This window comes from Dreissena polymorpha, chromosome 4, assembly GCF_020536995.1.
Source record: "Dreissena polymorpha isolate Duluth1 chromosome 4, UMN_Dpol_1.0, whole genome shotgun sequence".
NCBI lineage: Eukaryota > Metazoa > Mollusca > Bivalvia > Myida > Dreissenidae > Dreissena > Dreissena polymorpha.
In genome coordinates this window covers 5,064,445-5,090,508 of record NC_068358.1, presented here as the reverse complement: position 1 = coordinate 5,090,508, position 26,064 = coordinate 5,064,445, and the positions used below count along the sequence as shown (strand labels likewise).

Genomic DNA, 26,064 nt, shown 5'->3' with positions numbered 1-26,064 from the left:
TGGGAAGATAGCCCATGGCTTTGGAATTGGGAATTTTATGGGCATTTTCATGAAATTGGGAAAATAAATTCATTAGCCTTTTTTTCCACATGAAAAGTCCACTGATAAGGGAAATACTAAATTTGATATAACTCTTTATAATCATTCAAATTAAAAGAACAAAATCATATAATACTTTGTTAGATGTAATTGAATTGAAATTGAGATAAAATACGCATAAGACTTCTTTCTTAAAAAAAAAAAAAAAAAATTTATTTATTTTTTTTTTTTTTGAATCTCTCCGTGCTTTACCAATTATCGGTAACTGTTAGATCTTCGTTATTTTTTCGCCAATTATTATTTAATCGTCATTATTGAAAATCGCCGCGAATATTGTTGGCTGGTTTTGTTTTTCATGCCGTTTTTTTCTGCTAGATTACGTTGAACATTGCTTGATGAAATAATTATTTAATCGCAATCAACTTATTATCCCTATAGTTACCACTATTTTGTGTCTGCTTCAACATTTCTTGATGTGTGATAATGATTTCATTTTTTTTTTTAATTTATTATTTTGTTTACGTTGCTCAAATGCTACCGTAAGTCAGCGGCCGCTAATTGTCGTCTGCTTTAATGTTTCTTTATAATAAAGAAGCTGATTTGTGTTATTTTCTATAATTAATGTGTTTTTGTTGCTCAAAATACTAATTAACGTTAAACACATTTGACACTTCTCAAAGATAAGTAGTATAAAAACTTGAGATTTGCAATGTTGCAATTATTCACTTTTTTAATATGGGTTGTCCCAAACGTAAGCTTTCGCCACTAAAAAGTGACAATAAAGTTCGGAAATTAAGTGCATTTTGATTAAGTCGGGAATTGAGTGCAGAAAGTGAAAAATGTGAAAATAATGAGGAAATTAATGGGGAAATTGTGTCTCTGGAATGTAGAAAATCTGATGAGTGTAATGAAACTTCAGTTCAAGTGCCCAAGTCTGTAAGACAAAATAAATCAGTAATAAGAAAGTTTCGCCCCGAATGGAAGCAAACTCGCGAGTGGTAAGTTATCCCCACAATTTTTGAAAAGCGTGGGGATATTGTGGTTATCTCCACCGTCCGTCTGTCTGTCCGTCCTGGCCACTATCTCCTCCTACACTATAAGCACTAGAACCTTGAAACTTACACACATGGTAGCTATGAGCATATGTGCGACAGTGCACTATTTGGAATTTTGATCTGACCCCTGGGTCAAAAGTTATGGGGGCGGGGCCTGGTCAGAATTTTTCTCATTTTTTATGTTATTTTACCTTAACTTCTTCATTTCTGCACCGATTTACTTCAAATTGATACTGAACTTCTCTTATGACAATATGGTCAATCTCAACTACACATGGCCCCATTACCAACCCTGGGGCACCCCGCCCACATAGACCACACCCACCAAAAATTGCCTTTTACTGTAATTTCTTCATTTCTACACCGATTCACTTCAAATTGATACTGAAATTCTCTTATGACAATACGGTCAATCTCAACTATGCATGACAATACGGTTAATCTCAACTATGCATGGCCCCATTACCAACCCTGAGGCGCCCCACCCACATAGGCCACGCCCACCCAAAATTGCCTTTTACTATAACTTCTTCATTTCTACACCTATTCACTTCTTATTGATACTGAACTTCTCTTATGACAATACGGTCAATCTCAACTATGCATAGCCCAATTACCAACCCGGGCGCCCTGCCCAAATAGGCCACACCCACACAAAATTGCCTTTTACTATAATTTCTTCATTACTACACCGATTCACTTCTAATTGATACTGACCTATTCTTATGACAATACAGTCAATCTCAACTATGCATGGCCCCATTACCAACCCTCAGCCTGGGGCGCCCCGCCCACATAGGCCACACCCACCCAAAATTGCCTTTTACTAACTTCTTCATTTCTACACCAATTCACTTCTAATTGATACTGAACTTCTCTTATGACAATACCTTCAATCTCAACTATGCATGGCCCCATTACCAACCCTGGGGCGCCCCTGGGTCAAACATGCGGCGTGGGGATACGAGTCGGCCTCTGCAGCGCCATTTCTAGTTTATATAGTTTTTATAATATTTTCGAAGAAAATGACACTGATATAATTCTTGTTGTAAAGTGATAGTATGCTTGTTTTAAAGTATATATATATATATATGTAACTGTAGATGAAGTCTGGTTTGTTAGGTCACACCCACAACCTTGATTGTATTCTTTATTGTAAAGCCATGATAATATTTTATAAGAAAATGACACATTGATATTATGCTTGTTTTTATGTATATATTATAACTTAAATCCAATAGATATACATTTAATAAAACATAGATAAAATAAGATTCATAGTTTTTTTTCTTTTTGCCTTCTGTACCATTTTGCCGGAAAATCCGCGTTTGTTTTGGCTATTATTTTTTAAGGAAAAAATGATGGCTATTATTTTCTGAAGGCCAGTGTGAGCACTGCTATATGTTTATGCTTTGTGTATGTTAAGTCATTTATGATATTTTCCAACATATAAACAGTTTTACAGATATTTAAATTGTACTTATTCACAGATTGTTGCATTTTTATGAGAATTACTAAATGCCTTCGTAATGTAATTAATGGCTTGATATGAAAATCGGAACTGTATAGCCCAATTTTATTAACACTAATATACCGGTAATTAGAAAAAAGAACAAAGTTTCTCTCCATTTATGAAGGGGTGCTTATGGACTTCCAGAGCCGTCATAGCAAAAATAATAAAAGGCTCAGGGAGTCCGTTTATATGGACTAGGCACATTTGATACTTTAAAGGGGCCGTCCAACAGATTTCACGTTTTGGTAAATTGACAAAATTTAAAAAAGTTGTTTCAGATTCGCAAATTTTCGTTTTAGTTATGATATTTTTTAGGAAATAGTAATACTGACCATTTAACATGCTCTTAAATGTATATTATATGCATCTTTTTATGATTTGAAAACCTGAAAATCATAAAGCATCGTGCAACGCAAAATGATTGAATAATTTGGAAAGTTCTGTTGTTGTCGTTATATTTTGGGATACTACGAGGATTGCTTATATAGGTAAAAAAATACATCCGCTCTAAGCATGAGCATGGATGGTCGAGTGGTCTAGGTGGGAGACTTTTTACTCCAGGACTCCAGGGGTCAGTGGTTCGAGCCCTGTTGAGGGTTACTTTTTTTCCTTTTTTTAAATTGTATTCTTGTTTTTTAACTGGAGATTTTTAGTTCAAATGCTTGAATTTATCAATATAAAGCATTTAATGACAAGCTTCAATACATGCCAAAATCTGTTGGATGGCCCCTTTAAGTAACTGATCTACACTGTCATTTTGAGCATCATAAGGTTTATTAATAACTTTTAATCACACATTTGGCAAAATGGCCTGAAAATCATATTAGGAATGGTACCGTTTTCTGTTACCAACAGAATATACAGGAAGATTGTTGAATATGTTAACGATTAGCTTTTTAATCTTTATACACTATATTTCAATGTAATTTATACTTGCAATTTTTACCAGCAACAAACAGTTCTTGCAAAAGTTAATTTTGCTTGCAGTGGGTTTGTTTCCTGAAAAATCGGGTCTGGTATTTGGCCACATTCCCAGTTGAAAAAAGATGTGTTTTTTGTGTGTGTTTTTTTATAGATTTTAGCATTTTGTTCATCTCTCATCCAGCCATATCAGTTCAATATTAAAGTGGACTTTTCACAGATTTTGGCATATTTTGAAGTTTGTCATTAAATGCTTTATATTGATAAATGTAAACAAATTTGGATCTTAACAGCTCCAGTAAACAATAAAAGAATAAAATTAAAAAAAGGAAAAAAAAGTAGCCGGTACCAGGGCTGGAACCAGTGAACCCCGGAGTCCTGGAGTTAGTCTGAAGTAAAAACGCATAAGCCCTCTCGGCTATTCCGCCGGGTATACACAGTTGAAGTATTTTATACCTTATATAAGCAATCTTCGTAGTTTTGTAAATTTAAACGACAACAACAGATTTCTCCAAATTATTCAATCGTTTTGCGTTACAACGCTTTATAATTTTTAAGTTTTCAAATCATCAAAAGATACATATTATAATGGCTATACTTGACTATGGTCAATGTTCAGTAATACTGTTTCCTCACAAATATCATAACTAAAACGAAAATTTACGAATCTGAAACAACTTTTTTCAATTTTGTCAATTTACCAAACCATGAAAAGATCCCTTTAAAAATGATACTGAAAAACACTTCTATTCTCAATTTGAAGCATTTTTTTAGCAAAACAGCAACAACATTAATTTCCCAATTTTAGTCAAAATGCCGCAAATTTTCCCACAGCCCCATTCCCAAAGTGGTTAAAAAAACACACTGGCTTGCATTTTGAAAGTGTGGGAGAACTATTTTCGATCCCTAAGTAAATAACTTGTCAAAAAAAACACCTGCAAATAATTATTGCATTTCAAGCATTTATTAAAAGTTGTAGCCCTGCAAATCCTGCAATGTATTCTTAAATAATACATAACAAGATAATGTTTTAATTAAATCCATAAATAATTAAGACAAGAGGACAAGAGACTCTATGTTGCCCACCTGAGTCCAGAGATCCAAAGGAGCTGAATAGTCCTGAACAGTGTTTTTATGTTTCTGAAATAAGTTTAATATACATGTTTTTAAAACATCTCTTGTTTCAGTTTGGTTTCTTGACATGCAGATTGGATGATGAACCACTCTAAGAAGCGAAGGTCGTCGGTAAGTTCCTTTAAGGTTTTCTGTGGCATTATTTTTATCGACTTGTTTACATATCGTATGTTTTACACTTGTGGGTTTACGATTTACACAAATTATAATGTTTTTCTACTAATAGCTTATTGATACAAATATATTAAAAGTGTGTTCTTAATCCCATTTAGGAGTAATAAAACGCTTGTTTTATTTACCAAATCATAGAAAAATCTTTGTTATCATTTTAGAGGCCACACTTATGACTCAATCTTGATGAAAATTTATCTTGACAAAATGAAGACCATGTTTGAATATTGGTCATTTTCTCTGTCTGGGATAAACATATGAGTAGAGATTGGCTATTTTTTTATGTCTCTCAAGTCCTAACTTCTTCCATCCATGATCCGGCTGTCCTTTCACCCACACAATCTAAAAAAGCTCTCAAAGAACAGTACCAGGATCACTGCCAGTGTATGAAATCCATTCCTAAGCCTATATCAATAATAAAGACATCAAACAAAAACATTTAATTACTTATAAAAAAATAATCCTTTGAAGAGTCGAAACTTTTATTTGAGCCTTTGCTCAGGGAAAACATGGTTTATTGCAGGCGCTTTAAGTGTCTGCACCAGCTAATAAACGACACTTTCTGCTTTCATAAAATTTTTCAATGAAAGAAGTCTCTTCTAAACGAAAATCCAGTATAGACGGAATTTGTCATCCCTGATTAGCCTGTGCAGACCAACACGTTACACACATTCATTATGCCCTATTTTTACCCGAGCGTGGTTTATTTTTATGGACTTGTTTTCTAGGCAAGCTTACATTTATCCTAGACATCTGTTGGTGTTCTCAAATATTTTTTTAAATAATGTTTACATGTATGTACATAAATGCGTATGCTGTTTGTCATGTGTAATGTGTGTTATGAGTTCACGTGTAAAGTGTATAATAAGTTAATTTCTGGTTTATTATATCTTTCAGATTTTGAAGATTGAGCTAGTAAGTATCAAGTCCCAATTAATCTCACCCATTAGAGAATAATACATGTGCAAATCAAAGAATTGTTGAAAAATCGTCATTATGTCAGTCATCACTTAAAAAAAAATGGATGACTTAAAAATGCAAGATCATCAAATACCTGTTTACTTTTCTAGTTGCAACATGTATTACTAAATCTTAATGAAATGCTGAATGTTTATTTGTATAATATCTAGAATGAGCTTGAATATGAGGAAAGTGTGATACAAAAAAAGGTCATCAGGTCAAATCTTAGGAAACCTTGTTAACACTGTATAGGCCACATTGATGGCTCAATCTTTGATGAAACTTGATTTAACGTTTCCCTTGACCAAATATAACTGAAATAAACCACAATCAAGAAAGATATTGTGAAATAGAATCTAAGGGAACTAACAGAAAAAAGTGGTGTGCATGCAATTTGAGTTATGCTATTTTTCTGACTTGTCAACAGCACAATATAGTTTGTATCTAAATGCTTTAGGCTTGATCATTTTAATTTCTGCATCAAGTTTTGTTTATAAACACAAGCAAAATTACTGGAATTTTTCTAGTTTATTCACTTGTCCCAGTGCTCCAGCTGGGATTTGAAAAGGACAGGGGTGGCTTTTTGTCAAAAGGGCACTTTTGATGTGCAGTATTTTGTCAAAAGGACACTTTTGAGCATGCTGGCGTGGCGTTTCTGGAATGCTTCCTGTTGCATGTTAACTTATATGTTAATTATTAATAATTGTTAGAATATATTATTACCATTATAATTAAACCATTCAAATATAATGTCTACAATGAGGAATAAATTAATTACAATGTAATAAGAGATTTATTAATTATCAAATTAAAAAATATTATTTTTTTTAGGGCAGGGGGGGGCCCTAGGAAGGGCAGGGCGGAGGTTTGTGAGGGCAGGGTGGAGGTTCAGGAGGGCAGGGCGGGGCGCCCTTCAGTTTAGGCCTAGCTGGAGCACTGTGTCCCATCCAACTAGCCACTCTTTTTTTCACCTCTAATATTTTGGTTATCATGGACAAGTGGAAGTACATGTACCAATAATATTAAGCCGTGACTTGTATGCTTAAGGGTTATCATGGATTTGTGAGTTGACTTCCCATTTCCTTGTTATTTATAACTTAATGAGTTTAATTCTATGACAATTTAATAGTCTTGAAAAAATTAAGTGAATGGAAATGGCAATTTCATTTTAACATGAAAAGAATAAAGAAATACCACTTAAATGGTGTTGACGTGTTTAACAAATGTTCTGTTTTGGAACAGCAAATCAGAATAAACATTGGTTCATTTTGTCATCCATTACATAAAAGATAGGAAACCATTATTTAGGGAAATATTTTTCCAATTAACCAATGCACTTTAAAATTAATTTGTTCAGATATACAGGTGTGAATTATTTTACCATTTTTTGATTGGATAATAAGAATGGTCAACATAGTGAATATCCATGAATAGATACACAAATTTATATGAGCCTTATTCTGTGCTTGTCTTTATGCGTGTGTGTAAATGGGCGTCATAGATTAGCCTGTGCAGTCCGCACAGGCTACATTTAATCAGGGACTCCACTTTCCGCCTAAACTGGATTTGTTTAGATGAGACTTCCTATGAATGACAAATTCCAAAGAAGTGGAAAGTGTTGTCCCCACTAAGCCTTTGCTGACTGTGACAAGACATTATGCACCTGCATAAAGCCCAGTTTTCCTGAATTTTCAGGATGAAGAAAGCACTCGCATCCTTGGCAGGAATAGAAGGTCCTCAAAGCGAGTTAGTTTTGCAGATTGCTACCAGGTGAAGTAAGTATCTTTTGATTATCATTTGAAGCTTCTACATGCTGATTGTATCAACCTCTGTACCATGCAACAGAGTTCTTTTAAGGATTTTTTTCTGAAATGGTGTGTGTTGGTAGGTTACAAGCAGCTGAAGATCTAGCTTGGTATAGCACAATTATTTAAAGTAAATTTAAGAATTTAAATGTTGAAAAAGCTTATTTCATTTAATTGCCATGTATTATATATCAATAAGCTTTGTTTGCCATTGAAACTAAAATCTGCAACCTGCAATAACTCAAAAAGTGTGTTACATGTAACTAGATTGATGAAGTTTGTACTCTGAAAACGTTGCCCCAATAGAGGATTGCTGTAGTGTCTTACATAAAGCTCTTGTTTTTCTGAAAAATGCAATCACATATAATTTTCTACAACAATGCACTGGTGTGTGGGGTTTCTTTGTCTTTTTATCCCCGCCGAAAAAAAAATCGGAGGGGATATAGTAATTGGTCCTGTCCTTCCATCTGTCCGTCCGGCTGAAACTTTGTCCGGAGCATAACTCCAAATCTATTCAATGGATTAACTTTAAACTTAGAATATAAACAGATGGCAACTAGGAGAAGTGCAGTGACCAAGAACCATAACTCTATCTACATGTACCTTAGTTTTTTAATTATCTCCCCTTTTATATAACTTTGAGTAAATTTTTGTCCGGAGCATAACTCTAAATATACTAAAGGGATTTACTTGAAACTTGAAATATAAATAGATGGCAACTAGGAGAAGTGCATTGACTAAGAACCACAACTCTATCTACCTTAGTTTTTGAATTATCTCCCCTTTTTATAATTTTAAAGTAAATTTTTGTCCGGAGCATAACTCTAAATCTACTGAAGGGATTTACTTGAAACTTGAAATATAAACAGATGGCAAGTAGGAAAAGTGCAGTGATTAAGAACCATAACTCTATCTACCTTAGTTTTTGAATTATCTCCCCTTTTATATAACTTTAAAGTAGATTTTGTCCAGAGCATAACTCTAAATCTACTAAAGGGATTTACCTGAAACTTGAAATATAAACATATGGCAACTAGGAGAAGTGCAGTGACCAAGAACCATAACTCTATCTACCTTACTTTTTGAATTATCTCCCCTTTTATATAATTTTAAAGTAAATGTTTGTCAGGAGCATAACTCTAAATCTACTGAAGGGATTTACTTGAAACTTAAACAGATGGCAAGTAGAAGAAGTTCAGTGACTAAGAACTATAACTCTATCTACCTTAGTGTTTGAATTATATCCCTTTATTTAATTTTAAAGTAAATTTTTGTCCGGAGCATAATGAATTATCTCCCTTTATTTGTTTTTACTAATATTATTCTACTCTCTAAAACAAATGTTGTCCTACAAGCAAACACATTTCGGCGGGGATTTGGCACTACTGTGACAAGCTCTTGTGAAGTTTTAAAATACAATACAAAAAATGTTCACGATGGGGAAAGCTCATGTCATGTGTTAAAGTGTCTCCCTAGGTCGAGGTCACAATAAGAGGTTAAAGGTCTGGCCCAAACTGTAATGTACAGGTCGAATGTCCAATTCGGCAAAGTAAAGATTGATGGACTGTAACTTCATCATTTATCATGTAACTTAAAAAAAAATTTACCAAAAATGTTAATCAATTTAAAAAGATATCACCCCATTGGTAACAGTCTAGATCGCACTAAAGACCAAAGATCAAACATGTTCATGCTGCACCTTTATAAATAATTACAAGCATTATTTACAATAGGCTCGTCATTTAGCAGACAGGCATCTAAGTAGTTATCCAGCAGTACGTACTGTTTTCTTGTGACCTGGAGGAATTTATTTCAAAATTTCCCGGCAATGTATGAGTTTTGGGTATACATGGAAAAGAATGGTGAATGAAGTTCATGAAATAATCTTCATCTTGTATTGATTTCAACATGAAACAAAAATACCTTTCAAAAAGATATTGGGCATCTGATATGAGTGAAAATGCATACAAGACTGCTTAATTTAATAAGAATACATCTATATTTATGTTAGAATGTCAATGAATTATTCAAGATATGCAATTCTAAAAATTACAGAACTGTCATAAAGTAGAATACTTCTTATGAAGATGTAGAAACTTTCATAAGTCTAGTAACTACATAGATGCAAAATGGATATAATCATGTAATATAAGAACACATTTCCCTGTAAATTGATTTCTATATAAAACCATGGTATTAACTATTGATATTTCAACTTTATAACTAGATAACTAACAGATTTAATAAGAATAACATATATCAAATGTCTGTGTATGACCAAAAGATGTGATAACTTAGAAATGTCTGTTTAATGAACAGCTTCTTGTGTCAAGATGATCTATAATGGGAAATAAATTAACTGAATGAAGAATAATTTAATATAAAAAAAGTTAAAGTTCAGAACATAAATATATTTTTAAAAATCAGTATTGCAACTGGCTTCCAGTCATCTGAAAAAAGATATGTAGCCAAATATTTATTGGAACTTTCTCAAATTAGCACATGAACAGAAGGAATTAATTAATCAGCTTTCCTGGCAAGAAAATTTCTCAAATATTCTATTGGCTATTTAGAAAGGTCGAAATCTGGGTTAGCTGTGCAAAAAGAACCCACACTTTTAAACAATTGAACTGTTTAAGTTAAGAAGCTGCAGTAAGTTTGTTTATTTTTCTTTTTTCAGAGAATTTCAGAGAGATTCTCCCCAGAGATGGAAGCCTGATGAACATGATGAAAATGGTATTCAGCGTTATATTTGCTTTAGTATGAATCAAATAGATTGGGCATACTATTAGCGCATTCATCAGCTTACAGCTATGGTTGATTTGTATAACAACTATTATGAGTCATTTCTGAGAAAACTGGGCATAATGCATGTGCATTAAGTGTTGTCCCAGATTAGCCTGTGCAATCTGCACAGGCTAATCAGGGACAACACTTTCCGCCTAAATTGGATTTTTGCTAAGAAGAGACTTCATTTAAATGAAAAATGTCATAAAAGCGGAAAGTGTCGTCCCTGATTAGCCTGTGCCAACTGCACAGGCTAATCTGAGACGACAGTTTACGCACATGCATTATGCCCAGTTTTCTCAGAACACGACTCATATATATATATTTGTTTTCTCCTAGAGGCATTCATTTCAAGCTTCACGCAGTCATGTGTTTAGGGTCAACATGGATTTTGTCGATTTATGTGACCTTAACCACAAACTTGACCAGAGCTGTTATCCTTCACTTTTCAATGTACAGCATTCAAACTTAAACAATATAAAGTTGTGCATGTGGAATTTGTATCATGCTACATAAAATATTTCAACTTTCAAGTCTTTCATTGATAACATCATTCTTAAATTTAACGTGGTGTCTGGGGTTTTCTGTTGCCACTATGAGAACAAATTCTAGTATTTCACAGAGTTGGAAAAATGATTCTGGTCTCTTGAAAACATGGCTGGCTGGTTGTAGAAGTTTTCTTATGTGGCTTTAGTTAAAGGGACTTGTTCACAGATTTATATATTTTTATGCCCCCCGGATCGAATGATCGGGGGTATATTGTTTTTGGCCTGTCTGTCTGTCTGTCAGTCATTCATTCCTTCATTGTATGTGTGTGTCCCAAAACTTAAACCTTGGTCATAACTTTTGCAATATTGAAGATAGCAACTTGATATTTGGCATGCATGTGTATCTCATGAAGCTGCACATTTTGAGTGGTGAAGGGTTGAGGTAATCCTTCAAGGTCAAAGGTCAAATATATGGCTTCAAAGCGGCACAATAGGGGGCATTGTGTTTCTGACAAACACATCTCTTGTTTGCAAAATGTCATTAAATATGTTTCCAAACAAATCTATAATGTTTTGAATAGTCTTAACTAATTATAAAAGCAGTAAAAACAAAGTTTAATACAAATATTGCCTTCCCTAGGATTTTAACCTGGGACCTCTGGAAGCAAAAGATTATGTCCAACCACTATATTTTTATTATTATTTATATATGGTTTTTATAATCGAGGAAAAGCGTTACAAACTATTTATTTATTTATTATTTTACCAACTTTGAATCATGATTTTCATTTAATAACCAATACTTTTAACATTTTTCTAAGTCAGGAATGTTATTTTGCTTATTTATACATAATTTGCACATTGGTTTATAATACTATGACAATTTTTTAGGAAATCATCATTTTACCGAACTGTAAATAAATTCCTTTAAACCATATGATTGTTTTGAAAGAAAATATTTTTAACCAAATTTGCATGAAAGTTACCCATATTATAAACGTTGTTCTAATGATATCGCATGCAGCCACATAAAAAAATAAATAAAGAAAAGATAAAATATATTTGACCAAAGAAAAGTTGTAAACAGTTGATTAAGACTCTGATGTATAATTTACTTTTGAATTGATCGCCAACATTTTGGACATTTAAATAATTATGCACCAGAACTCACTTGAGCAAAGAGCGTTGATTGAAAAGTTAAAATATCACCCAAACCAGGCCATATCTGCCAACTACATCACAACTGGAAAAATCAAGCTTTAGTCAAGTTTTGTAGATATTCCAGAACTGTGGAAGAAGTTATAAGGGGCCTTGTCCTTATTGAGGTAAATTAAATTTTTGATGAATATTGTGAATTAAATATCTGATGAATTCCCATGTATGTGTATGCATTTGGGAGCTGATTCTTTCAATATAGGAGATTAACAAATTTGAAACCCAACATTTACTTTTTGACACACAATTCACTTATACTGAAAGATACAATCTTCAAATATGTTTATGTTCAAGTTTTCTTGCCGGTCCCTGCAACTTGAAGTCTTTGTAAGTGGACAGTATTGGAGCCTTGCTTGGGGAAGGGTTTAATGACTGTGCAAAAAGTATCATCCCAGATTAGCCTGTGCACAGGGATGACCATGGGAAGGGCTTATGGACTGTGCAAAAAGTATCATCCCAAATAAGCCTGTGCACAGGGATGACCCTGGGAAGGGCTTATGGACTGTGCAAAAAGTATCATCCCAGATTAGCCTGTGCACAGGGATGACCCTGGGAAGGGCTTATGGACTGTGCAAAAAGGTATCATCCCAGATTAGCCTGTGCACAGGGATGACCCTGGGAAGGGCTTATGGACTGTGCAAAAAGTATCATCCCAGATTAGCCTGTGCACAGGGATGACCCTGGGAAGGGCTTATGGACTGTGCAAAAAGTATCATCCCAGATTAGCCTGTGCACAGGGATGACCCTGGGAAGGGCTTATGGACTGTGCAAAAAGTATCATCCCAGATTAGCCTGTGCACAGGGATGACCCTGGGAAGGGCTTATGGACTGTGCAAAAAGTATCATCCCAGATTAGCCTGTGCACAGGGATGACACTGGAAAGGGCTTAATGACTGCAAAAAGTATCATCCCAGATTAGCCTGTGCACAGGGATGACACTGGGAAGGGCTTAATGACTGCAAAAAGTATCATCCCAGATTAGCCTGTGCACAGGGATGACACTGGGAAGGGCTTAATGACTGTGCAAAATTATCATCCCAGATTAGCCTGTGCACAGGGATGACACTTTTTCCCTTTACTGGATTTTCGCTTAGAAGATACTTCCTTTAAACAAAAACTTCGATAAAAGCGGACTGTGTTTTCCCTAATTAGCCTGTGCTAATCTGGGACGACACCTTACACACATGCATTGTCCTAGATTGAGGCTCATTTTGAACCAGATTCTTCACATTACATTGCTTATTTGGTGATGGTAAAACTTATAATTTTGAATATAAACATATGAATGATCGTTTTCAGGTGATTCATCAGACCCTGAGGTTGAAAGGTATGTACAAATCATACAAGTTAAGATGAAGTTGTTATCAAGTTGTAACTTTTGTTTTGCGTGTGAATCATTCGGAATATAGAATCATTCCTGTTTCTAACTGTTGATTTTCTCTTTCCTCTAGCGTCATTACTGCTATTATCCCCCGCCATAGGCGGAGGGATATTGTTTTGGCGTTGTCCGTCTTTCTGTCCGTCCGGAGCCATATCTTGGAAGTGCTTTGGCGGATTTCATTGAAACTTGATATGAGTATATATATGGATAAGAGGATGATGCACGCCAAATGGCATTGTATACCATCAGTAAATAACGGAGTTATGGCCCTTTGTATCTTGAAAAATGCTTTTTTTTTGTGTCCGGAGACATATCTTGGAAGTGATTTGGCAGATTTCATTGAAACTTGGTATGAGTATATATATGGATAAGACGATTATGCATGTCAAATGGCATTGTACACCATCTGTTAACAACGGAGTTATGGCCCTTTGTATCTTGAACAAATGCTTTTTTGAGAGTCAAATATAACCCTTTTGTGTCCAGAAGCATATTGGCGGGGGATATCAATTCAACGAATTTGCTTGTTAATCTTAATGTTTGCATGTCATATATGAACACTGTCAACCAACCCACATTAGCTGCCCTCATTTTGACTCAGTCATTCACCTTATTTTGGACTAGGACTTATTCAAGTGGGCCATTCAAGTGTCAACACTAACCAGGCTTCCACAGTGGGCATCAGCGTTAATTGAAGGCTGTTTTGTGTATCATTTCAGTTCCAATTCTGGAAAAAGCAGTGGTGTTACTGGCCTTGATAAACTGCTTAGTGGTGCTATACAGTCTCCATATCAGGTACTGTGCTTTTAATGGCTTAAGTTTTTTTTTATTTAAACTGAAAGGTCTAATTTGAGCAATTGTTTACCCCTGCTTGGGGTATTCCACTCTTTATATTGATCATGCATACAATATTCTTAAATATAAACAAGGTGATCTGCTTTAATTTTTTACCACTTCAATTTCTGACATGAATATTAAGATGCTTGAGTAGGTTATTGGTGGGGTCAAGGTCACTGTACCAACAGTTTTAATAGGTTTCTTCTCAAATAGCTTAAGTGCAATTCAAGATTTGTAAGTGTTTCGAATGTAAGAAAATGAAGCCACTAAGTATCTTAAGAATTACATTTATGTAAATAACCTTTTCTATACAAACGCCTTGTTTTAACATGCAACAAAAAGTAATGTAGACTGTCCTGGGACTTTTCTTTCATACCACAAAGTTTTTTTGGTCAGGATGTTGCCAGGTACGAGATACCAGAGGTGGCGTTGGAGTCGTTCAACATACTCGATGCCAACAAGACAGTGTATGATAGTGTTGAGCTGGACCTCACGGAGACTGAGAAGCACAGTATCTACCTCGGGGGCCTGGATGGCGGGCCCGCAGGCCAGCCTGCGCTAGAGACGTCCACCCTACTGCAGTCGTTCAGGAATGGCTCTAGTGATCGGTACACAATAGCCTGCAAATTGTCCCCTGAATGTTACACAACCAAAGGAAGCCTGAATATGTTATGTTACACATGTGTGGGCAGTTAAAATTGGTTTCTTTAGGACAGGCTAATCAAGGATGTCACTTTCAGCGTTAATGGTATTTTTGTTAAAATGAAGTCTCTTCTTGTCATAAATGCAGTTTAAGCAGAAAGTTTCATCCCTGTTAAGCCTTTGCTGATTGCACAGGCAATGCCTTTTCCTGTCGATTTTAGGGAAGAATCCAATTTTGGGATAAGGATTTTTTTGCGCTCAAAGTGCGCTGATTTGGGAAACACTAATTTAATATAACACTTTATAATAATAATTCAAATTAAAAAAACAAAATCATATAAATTATAGTTATATACTGTAATGTAGATACGCCAGGAAGTATCTTCTAAGGCCAATCTGGGACGACACTTAAAGCGCATACATTAAGCCCCATTTTCCCTGAATGCTGGTCAAATATAATTTTCTCTCCATTTTCAGTTTATAAGAGGTGATTGCATAACTTCTATGCAACAACTCATTGTTGTCAGTGTTCATTCTGGGCCAGATTGCTGGTGGGCCAATGGCCCATCAGCAATAAATTAAGTGGGCCATTTTAAGATTTTGTAGGGGCCACCTGATTGCAGGATTTATGATCACTACCAGCTGCATGTCTATTCAGAGTACTTGTCCGAAAATTAGAACAGCAGTTAACAAACATGTTACTTTTACTATGCTTTTTACAAATGTCACAAAACATTTAATTATTTGTGTCATCGTACGACAACCACGTAAATCTCTAACCAACCTTTCTGAAATTTATGATCATCTACATTTTCCAAAGTTTTTATTTGTTTGCTTGAACCAGCAGACGATGTAGGCATACTCGCTTGGCCAAAGCATCTGCTGTTTTGCCACCTTCCTAATCAGAAGCCCTTTTCTGCTTTACGCTTTGACATGTTTAAACACTTTATTTTTTATTAAAAACGTTTGAAAATCTCAACAAAATATGTTGACAAACGTTTTCAACACTTTCTGATGACGTATACACAGTTTGCTGACATGTTACATCTATCAACCAATGGAAGTGCAGGATTCAACACAGTGCGCCCGCGGTAGCCAAGCAACGGTTATTTTCCATCTACATTTCGACAAGTGTTTAAAATTCGCAATAAGATTCCGTCGCTTTGGTTTTTATAATTAAATCTCCCACTCATATAATTTTTAATGCGCCAATTATAATATGTATGCGCCCGACTGGCCCACTGATATTCTTTAGAATGCGCCCATTAATATTTTGATGCGGGAATCTCGCAATGGCGCTGCCCAGAATGAACACTGGTTGTATTATTTTTTTTTTAGATTTTGACAACTATATAAATCTTATGATTTTTCTACAGCATGAAGCCCATGCAGATTTACTCGCCAAGCAGAGCAAGACACAACTCAAAGGAGGAGGATCCAATAGGTCCAGCATATTTCAACTTTACCCCAATACAAGACAAGGAAAACATTGTCCCTTCACAGAATTTTGCAAACATGAAGTATTGTAAGTAGAATGGTTTACCTCCATACTTTCAGTGGTTGATATATCAGCTTATGTTTATGCTGGAAACTGATCAGTTATGGGATGTTCTCATGCTCAGTTATGGGTTGTTCTCATTCTCAGTTATGGGTTGTTCTCATGCTCAGTTATTGGGTGTTCTCATGCTCAGTTATGGGGTGTTTTTATGCTCAGTTATGGGTTGTTCTCATGCTCAGTTATGGGGTGTTCTAATGCCCAGTTATGGGATGTTATTATGCTCAGTTATGGGGTGTTCTCATGCTCGGTTATGGGGTGTTCTTGTGCTCAGTTATGGGGTGTTCTCATGCTCAGTTATGGGGTGTTCTCATGCTCAGTTATGGGGTGTTCTCATGCTCAGTTATGGGTTGTTCTCATGATCAGTTATGGGGTGTTCTTATCTCAGTTATGGGGTGTTCTCATGCTCGGTTATGGGGTGTTCTTATGCTCAGTTATGGGGTGTTCTCATGCTCAGTTATGGGATGTTCTCATGCTCAGTTATGGGGTGTTCTCTTGCTCAGTTATGGGGTGTTATCATGCTCAGTTAGGGGTTTTCTCATGCTCAGTTATTGGGAGTTCTTATGCTCAGTTATGGGATGTTCTCATGCTCAGTTATGGGGTGTTCTCATGCTCAGTTATGAGGTTTTCTCATGCTCAGTTATGAGGTTTTCTCATGCTCAGTTATTGGGTGTTCTCATGCTCAGTTATGGGGTGTTCTCATGCTCAGTTATGGGGTGTTCTCATGCTCAGTTATGGGGTTTTCTCATGCTCAGTTATGGGGTTTTCTCATGCTCAGTTAGGGGTTTTCTCATGCTCAATTATTGGGAGTTCTTATTCTCAGTTATGGAATGTTCTCATGCTCAGTTATTGGGTGTTCTCATGCTCAGTTATGAGGTGTTCTCATGCTCAGTTATGAGGTTTTCTCATGCTCAGTTATGAGATTTTCTCATGCTCAGTTATGGGGTGTTCTCATGCTCAGTTATGGGGTGTGTTCTCTTGCTCAGTTATGGGGTGTTCTCATGCTCAGTTATGAGGTTTTTTCATGCTCAGTTATGGGGTTTTCTCATGCTCAGTTAGGGGTTTTCTCATGCTTAGTTATTGGGAGTTCTTATTCTCAGTTATGGAATGTTCTCATGCTCAGTTATTGGGTGTTCTCATGCTCGGTTATGAGGTGTTCTCATGCTCAGTTATGAGGTTTTTTCATGCTCAGTTATGAGGTTTTCTCATGCTCAGTTATGGGGTGTTCTCATGCTCAGTTAGGGGTTTTCTCATGCTCAGTTATTGGGAGTTCTTATGCTCAGTTATGGGATGAACTCATGCTCAGTTATTGAGTGTTCTCATGCTCAGTTATGAGGTTTTCTCATGCTCAGTTATGAGGTGTTCTCATGCTCAGTTATTGGGTGTTCTCATGCTCAGTTATGGGGTGTTCTCATGCGCAGTTATGGGGTGTTCTCTTGCTCAGTTATTGGGTGTTCTCATGCTCAGTTATAAGGTGTTCTCATGCTCAGTTATGAGGTGTTCTCATGCTCAGTTATGAGGTTTTCTCATGCTCAGTTATGAGGTTTTCTCATGCTCAGTTATTGGGTGTTCTCATGCTCATTTATGGGGTGTTTAGTCATTAGGTTAGACCTTTCATTTTAGCTGATTGCCTCAAAAGTATATGGGCTTATAGAGAAACTCTTACATACTTCTCATTGGTAGAACAAGACCAATAACCACCAGCCAATTTATTTACAAGGTTTTGAATATTTTCATTGTAGATGATGATGATGATGATGAACATGACATGGAGGATTACAATGTTAGTCCAGTGTCCTCTCAATTAGATTGGAGATCACTGTTAGGGCGTGTTTTCTCTGATGATGAAATTTCAATGGGACAAACTTTAAAGCGCACAAGTACAGACCGTGCCCAAACTATGATGGAGGAAGAGCCAATGGAAGAAACAGTATGTATTGGCAAAATTGTAGCCTTTGGTAAAAACAGAATGGATATTTCTGATGAAACTGTGGCATGCCCAAAACATGAATATTTTAACGATGGTAACTGGAACAATAGTGGTAATACAGTACACATTGAAGTACCTATGGAGGAAACTAAGATTTTAGGAGGTATTGTAAGCCAACTTAATCAACTGGAAGAATTTGAATCAATGGAAGAAACAAGACTAGTTGGTGGAATTCTGAGTAAAACCAATAATCAATTTGAAGCAATGGAAGAAACAAGACCAATAGTTGGAATTTTGAGTAAAACCAATTTCCAATTGGATGTAATGGAAGAAACAAAGTCAATAGGTGAAATTCTGAGTAAAACCAATTGTCAATTGGATGCAATGAAAGAAAAAAGGCCAGTAGGTGGAATTCTTTGTAAAACCAATTTCCAATTGGATGCAATGGAAGAAACAAGGCCAGTGGGTGTAATTCTGAGTAAAACCAATTACCAATTGGATGCAATGGAAGTAACAAGGCCAGTAGGTGAAATTTTGAGTAAAACCAATAACCAATTGGATGCAACGGAAGTAATAAGGCGTGTAGGTGGAATTATGAGTAAAACCAATTACCATTTGGATGCTATGGAAGAAACAAGACCAGTTGATGGAATTCTTAGTAAAACCAATAATCAATTTGAAGCAATGGAAGAAACAATACCAGTTGGTGGAATTCTGAGTAAAACCAATAATCAATTGGAAACAATGGAAGAAACAAGACCAGTTGGTGGAATTCTGAGTAAAACCAATTACCAATTGGATGCAATGGAAGAAACACAGGGTGTATGTGAAATTCTGAGTAAAACCAATTACCAATTGGATGCAATGGAAGAAACAAGAGCTGTAGGTGGAATTCTGGGTAAAACCAATTACCAATTTGATGCAATGGAAGAAACAAGACCTGTAGGTAAAATTCTAAGTAAAACAAATAATCAATTTGATGCAATGGAAGAAACAATGCCAGTAGGTGGAATTCTGAGTAAAACCAATAACCAATTGGATGCAATGGAAGAAACAAGACCTGTAGGTAAAATTCTAAGTAAAACAAATTACCAATTGGATGCAATGGAAGAAACAAGGCCAGTTGGTGGAATTCTGAGTAAAAGCAATAACCAATTGGATGCAATGGAAGTAATAAGGCATGTAGGTGGAATTATGAGTAAAACCAATTACCAATTGGATGCAATGGAAGAAACAAGGTGTGTAGTTGGAATTATGAGTAAAACCAATTACCAATTGGATGCAATGGAAGAAACAAGACCAGTTGGTGGAATTCTTAGTAAAACCAATAATCAATTTGAAGCAATGGAAGAAACAAAACCAGTCGGTGGAATTCTGAGTAAAACCAATTATCAATTGGAAACAATGGAAGAAACAAGACCAGTTGGTGGAATTCTGAGTAAAACCAATTACCAATTGGATGCAATGGAAGAAACACGGGGTGTATGTGGAATTCTGAGTAAAACCAATTACCAATTAGATGCAATGGAAGAAACAAAGGCTGTAGGTGGAATTCTGGGTAAAACTAATTACCAATTGGATGCAATGGAAGAAACAAGACCTGTAGGTGAAATTCTGAGTAAAACCAATAACCAATTGGAAACAATGGAAGAAACAAGACCAATTGGTGGAATTTTGAGTAAAACCAATAACCATTTGGAAACAATGGAAGAAACAAGCCAAGTGGATAAAATTCTGAGTAAAACCAATAATCAATTGGAAGCAATGGAAGAAACAAGACCTGTAGGTGGAATTCTGAGTAAAACCAATAATCAATTGGTGACTTTTGATGAGACAAGTATAGAAAACAGAATTCCTGGTGGTTCTGTTAAAAGGACAGAAATTGTGCAAGACAATAGACCAGTTGTTGGACAGCATGGTAACCTAAAAAGTAGCGTAGCAAAAATTGATCAAACAATTTCAATGTCAAACAATGCGAATGAAAAACAGGCTGTTGAAACTGGACCTAAGGACATAAGTATTGTAAAAAATGTAAGCTTAACTTGTGTCGTGCAAAATGAAGATTTTATTGAATCACTTAATACTTCAAAATCATTGCCTTTAGTAATTAATCAAGAAGAGATTATGGAAAAAGATCCCTTATCAGCAGAGAGATCATTAATGGAGAAAGAGACCTGTGCAGAAGTTGGGTTTGATGATGTGAGGACTCAAGATGTTACACAATCACAAACAAAACTTCTAAAACTTAAAGAATCCCTCTTGGCAATGAAAAAGATAACTGGCCCAAGTATCAAGGCTGGCAATATTAAAACACCCTCCAAGCTTTCTCCAAGTTTGCAAAGCTATTCTGTGCAAAATTCTATCAAGAAATTATATCCTACCCAGCCGAATGCAGCATGTTCAAGTCCTGTACGTAAACGACAGAGGCTGTCAGATCCCATGGATTGCATGGAGACAGTGTCGGACATAGCACCATTGCAAGGTAAGGAGCTCATTTTGAAAGCAACCTGTAGTCATGTCTTCATAATTTCAGGGGTGGGGTGTTTATTGTTTATGCTGTTGGTTTTTAAGCTTACCTCTTTAGCTGCCCGCCCATGGCAAAGTGTGTTCTCTGTGTATTATCATCTAGAATTTGCTTAAAATGAAATTACCTTCTAAACTGCTGGTCAGAGTTCAAGAAATTTCACAAGAATGATCCTTGGGTGACCCTGGGTACAAGTACAAAAAACATACTAAAATTCACCCAATGGCAACTATTGTTAGCTCGTTAGCCCGTTAACACTATAGAGGTCACTTTTTTTTCCAGTTTTCATGAAACTTTGTAGAAGTTAATCTTTAAGATATTTAGACCTAGATTGAGTAAGGGTCATGCGCATAATATAAATATGTTACCAGGTAAAATATTATTAAAACCTTCTTACAACTCTAGAAGCTACATTGATATCTTGATCTTGATGAATCTAAAATGTTTATGTTGACAATATATAGGCAAATTTTGAATCTGAGTTTGAAATGCTAGGTCACCAGATCCTATTGTATAAACAGACTTTTACCACTTTAGAGGCCACATTGACTACAGGAATTGATGATGAGGAGATGCCAGATGTGATGAATGAAGACTATCTGAAGGACACCCGGGAGACGGGTACATTGGATACAAGGTCACGTGGGCAATCTGTGCAGCTGCAGCCAGAGTCACCTTGTGGTCCTGAGAATATGTCTGCTGAACTAGCTGACTCTAGTGAGGATGCCCACTACTCCATGGCAAACTACACCTTGCAGTCTGGAATGGGCAACAAGTCATACATGGCTGCATCTTTCGTTGTCCCGGTAAATTAATTGTTTGGGCATTGTATTGAACAGGATTTGTTTTAAATTTAAAGCTAGAATTTGACCAGCAAATGCACATGGATATAAAAAAATTTATATGTATTCTGTTTGTGCCATTTGCAAATGGTTGGATCATTTACATTCTATTCAAATTTTTATGTCCCCCACCACTATAGTGGGGGACATATTGTTTTTGCCCTGTCTGTTGGTCTGTTGGTTTGGTCAAACTCTTACATTTGCCATAACTTTTGCAATATTAAAGATAGCAACTTCATATTTGGCATGTATGTGCATCTTATGGAGCTGCACATTTTGAATGGTGGAAGGTTGAGGTCAAGGTCATCCTTCAAGGTCAAAGGTCAACAACAACAACAAAAAAAGTCAAAGCGGTGCAGAAGGGGACATAGTGTTTCTGACAAACACATTTCTTGTTTTTTTAACATAATTGAACTTGTTTGCTTCTCCAGACCATCCCTTTAGCATGAACATAAGGAACTTGTTTGTTGCAATGAGATGGTACATAACGCTGATGAAGTCAATGAAGAAATGTCGAGATTGTGATTGCTGTATTTATATAAATTCCTGTGCATGTTCAAACTATGTAATGCTAGTATTAAACTCTATGAGAAAGCATGAACATCACACAAACTGTGTATGGTAAAGGTCACATGTTGACAGTACAGGTCACATTTCTGCATACTATAGTTTAACCTTTGTTAGAAGGACTTTGTAATTACCTGGCACATATATTTGTATATAAATGAAACAACATATCACATGTTAAACCATGACTTGACGATAAGGTCAATTCAAGTGTAAAAGTGTTACTACAATGAGACTAGATGTTCTTATTTTTAAAAGCAGTTTTATATGCATATGCTTTTCTTTTGTTCACATTTTGGCAAAATGAAAATTGAAAAAAACATATCATAGAACACAAAAAGAAAAATGTGCATTATGTATTAACAGGCAAAAGAACACTCCTGACTTATTAAATGTTCTAAATGTAGGTTCATTTATTGATAATCATATATGGAAATGCTTTTCATTGATAATTTAGCAAAAACATGCATGACTAAAGCAATAACAATTACATAAAAGCAAAAAAATATGGTGGTATATTGGTAGAGCATGAGCTGTTGCTTAGAGAGTTCCAGTGATTGCATTGTTTGTTTGTTTTTCTTTTATCAAGTAATTTTAATTATTTTAAACATTGCAAACATTATAATGTTAAATAGTTTGTGAATTGAATAACATTTGTAAAATTTATGAAAATTGAAGCTTTAACAGGGAATCGTGCTGTATAAAAACATTGTGTGCTTAATTATAAAGTTAGAAGAAGTGTTGTGTATTGGTTGTGAATCCTTCTTCACCACCATTACAGGCCGTCAACTGATTCCTATATTTTCCTATATTTTGGAGAATTTTCCCATATTTTTCAAAACCTATATTTCCTATATTTTCCTATATTTTTGACTTTTTCCTATATTTTGTTCTGAAAATGTCCTCTCTTTTTTATACGCCCGTATAAAATACGGGACGTATTATGTGAAACCCCTTGGCGGGCGGCGGGCGGAAGGCATCACTTTGTCCGGACTCTAATTCAAATTGTATTCATCCGATCTTCACCAAACTTGGTCAGCAGTTGCATCTAGTTGATATCTAGGCCAAGTTCGAATATGGGTCATGCCGGGTCAAAAACTAGGTCATAGGGTCAATAAGTGCATTTTCAAAGGGGCCACTTTGTCCGGACTCTATTTCAAATTGTATTCATCCGATCTTCATCAAACTTGGTCAGCAGTTGCATCTAGTTGATATATAGGCCAAGTTCGAATATGGGTCATGCCGGGTCAAAAACTAGGTCATAGGGTCAATTAGTGCATTTTCAACGGCGCCACTTTGTCCGGACTCTAATTCAAATAGTTTTCATCCGATCTTCACCAAACTTGCTCAGAAGTTGAGTCTAGACAATATCTAGGCCAAGTTGGAATATGGGTCATGCCGGGTCAAAAACTAGGTCATGGGGTCACTTAGTGCATTTCAAGGATTTCATGGTGTCTGCTCTCTAAATGAAGTAGTTTTCACCCGATCTTCACCAAATTTGGTCAAAAGTTGTGTCTATATGATATGTAGGTCAGGTTTAAATATGGGTCATGCCGGGTCAAAAACTAGGTCACGAGGTTACTTAGTGCATTTCAAGCATTTAGCATGGTGTCCGCTCTCTAATTGAAGTAGTTTTCATCTGATCTTCACCTAATTTGGTTACAAGTTGTGTCTAGATGATATGTAGGTCAAGTTCGAATATGGGTCATGCCCGGTCAAAAACGAGGTCACATGGTGCATTTAAAGCATTTAGCATGGTGTCCGCTCTCTAATTGAAGTAGTTTTCATCTGATCTTCACCAAATTTAGTCAGATGTTACATCTAAATGATATCTAGGTCAAGTTCAAATATGGGTCATGCCAAGTCAATAACTAGGTCTTGAGGTCACTTAGTGCATTTCAAGCATTGAGCATGGTGTCCAAAACCTTCGAACGGGCGTATCTTGTGACAGTTTGGCACTCTTGTTTAATACTTATAAGAAGTAATACTGCTTTTAGATATTTTAATTTACAGTGTAAAAAGCTGTCCCTCCTCTTCCAAAGCATCACCATCTTGTAGGAGTGCTGTTGTACACCATTGTGATATCTATATGGACACCTTTGATGAAGAAAAATGCAATCATTTCAAAGGTGAGAACAAATCCTAGCAGATAGTTGTAACAGGTATTTCCTCAGGGATGCTCTGCTGAGGGGATATTTAATGCTCTTCCTGATCTTAAATGGAATTTAGCTTATCTACAGGGTTCCAATTCTTTTGAATATTGGAAATTATTTTAGGGCATTGGAAGTCTTGTAGAATAATTTAGATTATTGAGATGTTTAATCATCATTTTGTCATTTATACCATAGCATCTTATTCTTGTTTTTATCCCCACGCTTTTCCTAGAAAGCGTGGGGAGTATGTGGTTATCTCCGCCATCTGTCCGTCCTACTGTCCGTCCGGGCCACTATCTCCTACACTATTAGCACTAGAACCTTGAAATGTACACACATGGTAGCTATGAGCACATGTGCGAGAGTACATTATTTGGAATTTTGATCTGAACCCTGGGTCAAAAGTTATGGGGGTTGGGGTGGGGCCAGGTCAGAGATTTTCACTCATTTTACTAACAACATGCGGCGTGTGTTAGCGTCAGCCTCTGATGCGCCATTTCTAGTTAAGATATGCATCTACCATTGTTTGGCTGATACCAATGAGATTAGATTGTTTTACAAGTGGTATTAATAACACAGTGCAATTTTGTTCAATTAAATATGTTGATGTACAATTTCAAATATTTTATATGCAGATGCTGCCAGAAAAATCTTATATTCTGTATGTAAATTTTATCATATAGGATGTTTTGGTGTTTTTTTCATGTCCTAAAAATGTTTGATGGAAGTGTGTATAGAAATTTTAATGTGCATAAAATACAGAATTTATATTATATACCATGATATGATACTACATGTATGTGATTCATGTTTTCGGTTTCAATAATTTCATTATCAATGTTATGTTGCACTCTATGTTAGGTTGTAAAACTATGTTTAATAATGTTTTGTGTTTTGTTGATTGTTAACTATTTTAATAAAAAAATTCAGGTGTCCATATTGATGACCACAGTGTGTTGCTGCATCAGCATATCTGCCTTGGTGGTGAAGATGAGGGACTGTTTTGTTAAGTAAAACATTAATTTAATGATTATTGACAGAAAACAAGTAAGTAAGAAGTTCTCTACATATCTCTAAAACATTACTTTTTACCATAAAATTCCTATATTTTATCCCTAAACAAGCCCAAACCTCCTATATTTTGATGCAAAAATTCCTATATTCTTTCCTGTATTTTCACCTTAAGTCAGTTGACGGCCTGCCAATATTTGTTCCAGGAAGGACCACTTTCACTGGATTCTTTTTTTGAACTGACAAAGGTAAAGTTCGATCTTCCGGTGAAGGAAACCCGACGCAGTGTGTTTGTCCCGGTGAGTACCCCTTTGTGCATGCTGCGGTTGAAAGTGAGTTTTGTTTTGGGAAAACCTGGCTTTATGCATGTGTGTTAAACCAACACAGGCTTGACGCTTTCCGCTTTTATGATATTTTTGGTTTAAATAAAGCCTATTTTTAGCAAAAATCTAGTTTTGGTGGAAAGTGTCGTCCCTGACTAGCCTGTGGGGACTGCACAGGCTAATATGGGATGACACTTTACGCACATGCATT

General features: G+C 35.8%; 1 protein-coding gene across 5 annotated transcripts in view; it reads left to right on the top strand.

Annotated features, from left to right (window-relative positions):
* Positions 1-26,064, top strand: part of LOC127877905 (uncharacterized) — a 42,646-nt gene that overhangs the window by 2,971 nt on the left and 13,611 nt on the right. For 3 of the 5 annotated variants that reach the window (XR_008048663.1, XR_008048662.1, XM_052424221.1), the window contains exons 2-12: positions 4,716-4,773; positions 5,731-5,748; positions 7,489-7,568; positions 10,279-10,334; positions 13,388-13,415; positions 14,189-14,264; positions 14,703-14,914; positions 16,325-16,473; positions 18,246-20,915; positions 21,495-21,763; positions 25,737-25,829. Coding sequence is in view for 3 of the 5 variants with exons in the window: in XM_052424221.1 (XP_052280181.1) it covers positions 4,741-4,773; positions 5,731-5,748; positions 7,489-7,568; positions 10,279-10,334; positions 13,388-13,415; positions 14,189-14,264; positions 14,703-14,914; positions 16,325-16,473; positions 18,246-20,915; positions 21,495-21,763; positions 25,737-25,829 (3,684 nt within the window). In the remaining 2 variants the exon portion in view is untranslated. The remainder of the gene's footprint in view (positions 1-4,715; positions 4,774-5,730; positions 5,749-7,488; positions 7,569-10,278; positions 10,335-13,387; positions 13,416-14,188; positions 14,265-14,702; positions 14,915-16,324; positions 16,474-18,245; positions 20,916-21,494; positions 21,764-25,736; positions 25,830-26,064) is intronic. The other 2 variants (XM_052424222.1, XM_052424224.1) reach the window with 2 other exon arrangements.